This window comes from Exophiala mesophila (assembly GCF_000836275.1).
Source record: "Exophiala mesophila strain CBS 40295 unplaced genomic scaffold supercont1.3, whole genome shotgun sequence".
NCBI lineage: Eukaryota > Fungi > Ascomycota > Eurotiomycetes > Chaetothyriales > Herpotrichiellaceae > Exophiala > Exophiala mesophila.
In genome coordinates this window covers 3,347,135-3,356,048 of record NW_015622506.1, presented here as the reverse complement: position 1 = coordinate 3,356,048, position 8,914 = coordinate 3,347,135, and the positions used below count along the sequence as shown (strand labels likewise).

The 8,914-nt window shown below is 47.3% G+C and overlaps 1 protein-coding gene across 2 annotated transcripts; it reads right to left on the bottom strand.

Annotated features, from left to right (window-relative positions):
* Nucleotides 1–5,536: 5,536 nt before the first annotated feature.
* Nucleotides 5,537–8,127, bottom strand: PV10_04752. 2 transcript variants are annotated; one of them, XM_016369328.1, is made up of 8 exons: nt 7,912–8,127; nt 7,715–7,841; nt 7,245–7,660; nt 7,128–7,181; nt 7,007–7,077; nt 6,669–6,950; nt 6,016–6,585; nt 5,537–5,920 (listed from the first exon to the last, which is right to left on the bottom strand). In XM_016369328.1, the coding sequence occupies exons 2-8, from the start codon at nt 7,823–7,825 to the stop codon at nt 5,583–5,585; spliced, it is 1,842 nt and encodes a 613-aa protein (XP_016225116.1). In that variant the 5' UTR covers nt 7,826–7,841; nt 7,912–8,127; the 3' UTR covers nt 5,537–5,582. The 2 variants fall into 2 exon arrangements, with proteins under 2 accessions (XP_016225116.1, XP_016225117.1); XM_016369329.1 differs by lacking the exon at nt 7,912–8,127 and having other exon boundaries at nt 7,715–7,904.
* Nucleotides 8,128–8,914: the final 787 nt, after the last annotated feature.

Here is an 8,914-nt window from a genome sequence, read left to right as displayed (position 1 = left end):
ACCCATTAAGATATCACAAACGCGCGTTTGCTGTACTGCAAATTCTGTCCAATAGAACATGCGATCAGAGTGACAGGGAGTTATATACGTATGAAACGTCGATTCTCTGAAAAAAATCAAACAGACCTCCTCTATCCACGTTGTGCGTGTTTGGTAGGTGGCTTTTGGTATGCATCTGGTATTTCGGACGAGTCAATGCCCAGCTGGCCTGACTTGATTACGTACTAACCAACCGTCTTCTCTCTCGGTCGCATCGGCGCCGGGCGGCGCCGTCGAAAACTCTTCTCGATAGACAACAGAGTCGCTTTCTTTCATCCCTGGTGCTAATTTATCTCGATGAGACTTTCCAAGACAGCATTTTTGTGATGTTTGTCGACGGCGGCGAGATTGAGACGGTAAGCGCAGCGGTTCGTTATGTCTTATAGAGCAGGGGGCATTGCTACGTCCCGATTTCTACCGGACTGGAGACATGTAAATAATGGCCAGGGTAACATAGTAAAAGCAAGGCCAAGGGCGAGGACGTGCGAACTTGTTTGGACGTGGAAATCAGGTCACGGCCGATGTGTTGTGTACGCTGCTGTGGTCTTTTCGGAGCTCGCTCGTCTCCTGCCTCATTGTTGCTCCAATTTCTCTCTCGCCCTAAACACGAATGGCATGTCGAGCTTGACAGTAGACGTAGTAAGTGTAAGAAGTTCTCTGTTATCTAACTGACCTCTCTCACCAGGAGAGAGGAAAGGTGATGTCTACCTATTTCGCAAGAGGCCAGTCCGGCTGGATCCTGCCTCAAAGCACATCTTGTCACCTCAGTAGTCGGCTCAGCAGCAATCGTATCGCTTCCTTCTCGTAACACACTACCTCTGAGATATGCTCTAGGAGTTCTTCTCGTTCGTTGTCCCCCGCTGCTTCCTGTGAGGATGCCATAGGTTCTGTTCATATAGACGATCTAGCAACAGTTCGAGGGGTGGGGCCACCCACACCTCGCAGGGGGCTGCACTATCGTCTCGTCTATTACACTCTACCCATGTAGCTCGGATTCAGTATATAGCAAGCAATAGAGGCCCTCCGTATAGAGCAGTCATGTTTCTATCTCACGAAGGTCCGCTGGCAAGATACCTCGTTGGCTTCAGACTGCTAGCCTCGCTCCTTAGGCGGATAGCATCTAAGTGTCTCTATACCGGTTTACATGCAAAGAGCATCAAGATTTGCACGCCATGTCCAGTAGCTTGACCCCCCAGCAGGCAACTCAAGACACGCGAACAGTCAGGACAGTACGAATTATTGTCCATACCACTGGTGCTGCAGGACCGACTATAAGCGACAACCATTGGTCTATCTTCCTCCTGCTTCACGATGGGAAATCGGTTCGGGTCAACATGGCAGCGGAGCCTGGATACGTGGATGGCGAACTTCGGTGGAGTAACCACGACTATCAGCGCTCAAGCTCTGCAATTAGGCACTGGGATTTTGAGGTCAGAGTAACTATACGTGTATGTGACTTAGCAAGACTTCTCTACGAGACTCGTCGTCATTTGTACGACATGTCAGGAGGAGGTTCTGGATGTCGGTGGTGGGTGAAGGTGGCACCAACTGGTCTTTTGGTACAAAGGTACATATGACTGATCTCTCTAGGTACACCGTTCTGAGCGACTGGTGCGCAAAAGGCTGGCTCGTGGACGATGCAGCAAGAACCATGTGGCCCGATCTTCTTTATCGGTACCACGCTGTCAAACCCCGGATTCCGTTGGATATGGTAAAGGGTACGTTCCAAAGTTCGCGAAATCGCAGGAAGTAGGTACTTAGGTAAGACTTCAGCAACGCAGCTGAGAAATCAGCAGGAGGGTCGTGTGTGTTGGGAGACTCGAGAGAACTTGGAAGGCGTCCAAAGTTCGAACCGATACATCAACCTTGGGATACCGCCCTTGGTTTCTTATGCTGCATCAGAGTTGGCGAAATTGTAGTAGACAATACCAGGTACTTTTGGTAGGATATCACGTACAGATGAAACCGCTGAGCATATCTTTCCCCATGTCTTCGATATTAGTGCCACTCGATCAGTTTCGCATTCAATTATTGGAATTTGGAAGATAGTGCTACTTGGCTCAGGATTCGTGTGAATAAGTTAAGAGTAATGTCAAAGATTGAGGTGAAATGAATTACTTAGGGCTTCCTTGTTTCTAAGGGGGAAACCCATCTATCTATAGCTAAATGTATGGTTCTACAGTGTACAGGAGGCTGGCAGATGTTACCAACCCTTATGCAATGATGTTGGCGTCCGACAAGTAGGTAGGTAAGTCAGTACTTTCGGTTTCGAATGTCCAAATTTAAGAGATCTCGTTGAATGTCAACAGGCCTACAGAGGTCTGCTTTCATTCTCAAGGGTTTCACGCCTATGTCTACTTCGTTCGAACAAAGACCCCCTGTAGGCTACACCAATGCCCTTCTACCCTACCTTTTTCTCTCATTAACCTTCGTACTGTGTTTTTCTGTTCTTTGGTGTTGGCAATGGATTCCCCTTCTCTTAGTACTAGATTAGTGGTGACCTGCTGAGGCCAAATACAGTGTGTAAGGTAACTGGTATGAAGACATAAGATACTACTTCTTTCTTTAGTGGAAACAAGTCGAGGTGACGAGAAACCAATTCGGAGCTTTGAAGCGAAAGGTTCACTCCTCGGAAAAGTTGTCAAATACTAGGTACTTACTAAGTAGGTAGAATTGAGCCATTGCGCGATCTCTTCGACCGTCTCAAATATAGGAGGGTCTGATTCCTTGAGGAGGAGAGCACGAGATGGTCCGGGCTTCTTTGAGCGTTGAGCTGCGAAGTGATCGAAGGCTCGGAGTCAAACTCCTCGCTGTCATGGGTCTGTCAAAGTTTCTTGATCTTTCGCCGTGCATAAACAACCTCCATGACGAGGTAGCCGCACTCCTGCTGATCTTGGAAAGAATCGTACACCTAGGGCTCTCAAGCCAGGTACCTGACCTACTGTACATCAACACAATCTGACAGTTTTTCTTACTTTATATCTGAGACTTATCTGACACCGTATAAATGTGTCTTCGATGCTACATTAATGCTACATCAATTTGGTGTAGACACAGTATCCGAATTAGCATCAACCCGGCATTGATATAGCTTCAACACCGTATCAACACCGCATCGATACTCGATCAATCTAGTGTGAATACTTCTTACCTATCTCTGAGACGGCATCGACACCGCATCGACACCGCATCGATTTAGTATCGATACCTGACAATTTCAGCAATTTAAGAACAGTATCGATACTAACTCAGATGCGGCATCGGATACGGTGTTCAAAAATAAAGTCGATCTTCAGCAAAGGTTTGTTGTTGCCCTTCAGATAATCTGTTCGATGACCATGCAACTTCAACTTCCAGATGTTACCGTGTTTTCTAAACGCCAAGACTTGACGGTGTGATTCTCGTAGGATTATCACACAGTCAACCCGACCACTTTCCCCACCCAACACGAGGCTCCATCACTCACCCTCACCCTCATCATCCAACTCCTCATCCAACTTCCTCATCCAACTTCCTCATCCAACTTCCTCATCCAACTTCCTCATCCAACTTCCTCATCCAACTACCTGGTACCCAACCGCCTTAGTCCACCGCCTTAAGGAGCTCTCGCGCCTCAAGCCACTTTCCCACTTCAGATACCAGGCACAAGTACCGGATACTTAAGTACCTCACCAGTACCTACCTACTATTACCTACCTGACCTAGGTGGGTCCATGGGTAGTAAATATTTCGAATGTCACGAAAGATATATGAGCCTGGCCAGTAAGTAGAAGCTGCCTGATGCATTTGCCCAAGTTCAAGTTCAATTGCTACTGGTAGGTACCTAGGTAAGTAAGTACTTACTTACTTGATACTTACCTACTATGTTCCTAGGTACCGACCTAATGGTCAAGCTCCATACCAACTCCCCATCCGAGCCTGTTTATTCAGCCGTGGCAAATAGGGCTATAATCCTATGCGGGATAGGCACGTAAGTCTAGTAGGTACTAGCTAGGTACTACTTACCTTACTCATAAGTCAGTACCTTATCCTCCTGACTGGAATGGTGCTCCTCCTGCTGGACGAATACCTAACCCTCATGAAAGGATCAGCTCTGTAGTGGTTCGGCGACATTGAGTCACTATTTCCACTCAGCCAGCGTGGGCGACTGGCCCTGAGCATTCAAGATTCTGATTTTAGGATTCAATGGATTGAAAGTTCCAAGCCCCGCTCCGTTTTTGAGCAGTCGGCCACTCTCCAATGTTGATGTCGTCGGAGCGATACCTAGTCTAATAGTAAGACACGATATGCTTCTAGGTAGTAGGGACCTACTTACCTTAGGGGGAAATGACCTGCCACTTTAAGTCTTCAACTTTTACTGAGCACGGTCAACAAGCCAATGAGCGATGAGCAGCTGAACAGACTATGTCCAATTAGGGTATAGCGTTGAAACTAGTCTCTATTAGGAAGGTGCGTGGCACGTTACTTAAATGCCTTGTAGGATGGGAGGGCTATAGTACCCCTATTATAGTACCCCTAGATAAGATTTAGGGATGAGTATAAGAAGAAAATTATAGTAAGTACTTATTACTAGTCAAGCCTTCTAGAGGGTGCTAGCCCGGGCTCAGCCTAGTACTAGCCCGAGCTGGTGCCGGGCCAGGGTGAGCCAGCCTGAGCCAGCCCGGGCTAGCTCGGAGCTGTCACCGGGCTAGGTGCCTGTTCCGCTGATCGAGCCACCCCGGGCTGGGGGGGCTGAGGTGGGCTGGCCCGGGCTGGCTCAGGCTGGTACTGGGCTGGTACTGGCCTGGCCCGGGCTAGTATATACGGCCTCTACGAGATGGCCTACGGGTCACTAGCACGTTCTGCAGGTAGACGTGGAGATTAATATAAGAACCCTCCTAACGAAAGATGTCTACTCTATAAGCTCTTATATCAAGGTATACTTTGTCTATAGCATAACACCAGAACTTAGGTAAGTAAAGTAAGTAGTACCTACTAGTAGGTACCTAAGTTAGTACTTACTAGTACTTTTATATATGGCTGAGCGCGGTAAGGACTTACGGTACCTTACTTCCTAGTCTGGTACTAGCCCGGGCTGGCTCACTCTAGCCCAGTACCAGCTCAATTCTAGCCTAGACTGGCTCGGGCTACTAAGTACTAGGCTTGCACTCTATAGAACTTCATGCTATACTTTATTAGTAGAAGTCCCTTAGATACTCTATCTATACCGAATTCCTTATATAGGATGGATACGGTAGGTACTTAAGTACTTAAGTGAGTACTAACTTACTTACTTACTTACCTTAGCACTTAATATAGGTAAGTACTTACTTAGTAGTACCACTTATTAACGCGATATTGGTATGGTATTAACACTAGGTACCTATTCTAGATACCATATCTATACTGAATTGATAGAGCATTAATGCGGTATTGATGTACTATTGATGCAGTGTCGATACAGCATCGATAAGGTTTGGTTGGGTAAGTCTTAAATATAGGTATTATAAGAGAAGCTGCCAGATTACATTAAGTACTTAGTAATTAGGTATTAGGACCACCTCTTACTTAGCCGCAAAGGTACTTCGGGCTCTCAACTTGGCACCATACAGCCATAGGAAAAACATACCGCCCACCCCCATCACTGAGAGGACCGAAGCGAGGAGACTGACACCTTTACCGATGCCGAGGCTTATGAACATCGGTCTCGAGAACATAACGGCGCCAGCGGCAAACAGAGCTCGAGAAATGTCGTTGGCGGCGAACAAGGATGCCGTATATTGTGGGTATGAGAGAGGAATGTACACAAAGATACACTGGAAGATGATGAAATTAGACCCAACCAGAATGACGACGCCAATCATGTTGACGATCCAATGAATCGAAGATCGAGCCGTCCAGCCTGAAACAGTTTTATTGATTAGCAGACCGCAATGCGACACAGTTTAAAGGTATAACTATTAGATTTAGTACTTCGTGAGTTAGGTCGGGACTTACCGAACATAAAGTATCCTGCCGGTGCCGTAATTGCGGCGAACAGAGCCGGCACAAGACGATGTTCAGGTGCTCTTAACCCACGCTTCATGATGTCGGGGATAAGATACTTGACTTGGTAGACATTGAAAATGGCAACACCGATCAGACAAGCAATGCCAATGGTAAGGAACGTCAGTCCAGTCTCTCCGAGATTGAATCCATAATACGGCGGGTAAACGAGGGGAAAGACCTCGAAGAAGGAATAGTAAATGCCGTAAATCAACGACGTATAGAGATTGACGTAAGTGATCGCGGGATCTTTGATAAAGATCTCGATAGGCTTGATGATGGCATCCCAGAAGATCTTGGAGAATGTTAGGTCGGCTTGGTCAATCTCAGACTGCGCTTTCAGGTCCGTTCGATTCAACCGCTTCCGAAGTCGTGCTGCTCGTCGCCGTAAGATATTGTCGGATGATGTCTCAGGAAAGGCAATGAAGAATAGAACAAAGATTGGCCCTGTGAACCAAACAATCTCCCAAAGGGCCCATCTCCATCCCTTGGCCTGAACGGCGAAGCCCGCAATGGCCGGGCCTGCAAAAAAACCGCGTCAATATATCGCCTTCCCACCAAAACGACAAAGAAGGTAGGTAGTAATAGAGAACCTTAGAACTTACCCAGTGCTGGTCCCCAAAATGCTGCGCCTGTCCAGGTGGATAGGTAGATGGGAAGCTCAAGAAGTCCAAACATATCGCCAACTGTGGCACCGCCATTCGCAAGACATGGGCTGCCAAAGAACCCCTGGAGGAAACGAAGTACGAGAAGTCCACCATAATTCCCAACGACGGCAGTCGGGATGGATAAGATCACGAAGAGAAAGAATGTTGGAATATAAGCCAGGTTTCTTCCGAAGCGTGCTATTTCACTCAGAGGAGCGAATAGAAGAGGGCCAACACCATCTTTAACATTGTCAAAACCTGTAGAACTGTATTTTGGGGTTCGAAACAAGACTTACAGCCAACGACAAAGATTGCTAGACCTAAAGAAGCTGCAGCATGGCCGACACCAAATTCATTCATGACGCCTCTGCGGGTTTATCAGTCTTGCATCCACGGAATTTATGGTGGTTGACGTACTCTGAACCAGCAACATACATGCTCGACGAAGCATAGACGGAACACGTATAAATCCTAGAGAAAAGGTCAGCTCGCCTTCTCTTGGTAGTGTGACAAGCAAGCGGAATGATCACGTACGCGAGCTGAAAGAGGACAAAGTATTTCTTGCCTCTGCTCCAGTTCTGTGGATTCTCGGGATCATCTGTAGTGTACCAAGTGACTAGAATGTTGCCATCCGAAGTTTTGGTCGGAGCGATTGGGACGCTTTTGGTCCTTTGTATCTGCATTTCACGCTCCTCTTCAAGACGTTCGGCGCTGAATCGATAGCTAGATGTCCTGGTCAAGATACGTTCGACATCTGCACTGTGATCTGCCACGGTGCGCCTGCTCTCGAGCCGGTGCACTGTTTGATCTTCAACAGATCGTCTCGCAATATGGTCGTCTTGCTTTTCTTGCAAGGTAACGTCTTCTTCGGACGAACCTTGGGAGGTTTGAGTACCTTGGTTGGCTGCAGCGGTAGATTGGTGTTGTTCTTTCTCTGGTTCGCTGGTTCCCTTTTATACAGTCAGTTCATGTTCCTTATGAATCGTATCTCAGACAATTCCTACCGGCAAGGGCCATTGGAAGCTGTCCTCTTCCTCAGGATATTGAAGGTATTTGTTGTTGAAAATGAGCCTGATGGCTTGGCCAAGCCAGGCGTCTCTGATGATGTCCTTCATTGTAAACAACAGATGCCTGCTTCGATATGAATTCTCTGGTACAGACTGGTGGAACTCGTCAAGCAGAAGAAGCGGAGAGGACTTACCAGAGGCTATATAAAGGGACGAGGATAATTGTGTAGTATCAGTAATACTTGAAGGACGCCACGACGGACGAGTAGGCTCTCAAGGGGGGAGCGGGTCCGGCGGACGAACTGGGACAGAAGCGTGTCGAAATGGATAATGTAATATGCAATGGGTCAGCAACCCACTGTAAACGGCCCATGACCAGGGCCATGGGCTTGATAATTGATAAAGTTGAGCGTTGCATGACAAGGCTAGAATTTAAGTCCGACGACCAGTAAATTCCCTCAATCAGACAAAGGTTGGGTCCCCTAGAGGAAGCGGTTATATGATTGGTAGTTTGTAAATGACTGCTGAGCAGCTACAGGGCATGTTCGTATTCGGTTAAGATGCCAGACTGGAGTTTCCGCAATAGGTAGTAGTAGATACAAAAGAAGGCTGAGAGCCAAATTTTCGTTGGTGATGGTTGTTAATCAATGATAGGTCAACGAATACTCCAGACGCTCGACGCATCGATCCAAGGCAATCGCATTTGGCTTGCAGTGGACATTCAGGGCTCTCTTGGAAAGCTCATGATGACTCAGAAGGATCTGAACAGGTGAAGCGTGGAGAACAAGAGACAAGCTCAAAAGCTTCCTCGTGTTGAATCGAGGCTCGGCAGCGATTACGGATGACTAAATTAGCCTTGGTCGAAGCATCGTCAACTCCCGGGCTTCCAGATGGCAAGTTTAGTGATCAGGACGAGGAGGCAAAGGGCTGTGGATTATGTCAGATCGTACTATCACTCTAGCAGGTGGAGCGGTTTCAGAGACAATTTGTGCCCGACAAAGGAATTTTGGATTTGCAATTGAGAACCGTCGAATGGGACGTCTCTGTGAGATGTGTCTGTTTGGTCTGGTAGAGATCATAGTCAGTAGGTAGATAGGCAAATCTCACTGCGCGCAGAAGAAGCACGATGACATCACTCCGCTGGTCTTGAATGACCTGGGGCAAAAAGAATTGTAGAATCGATGATTATCTAAGATG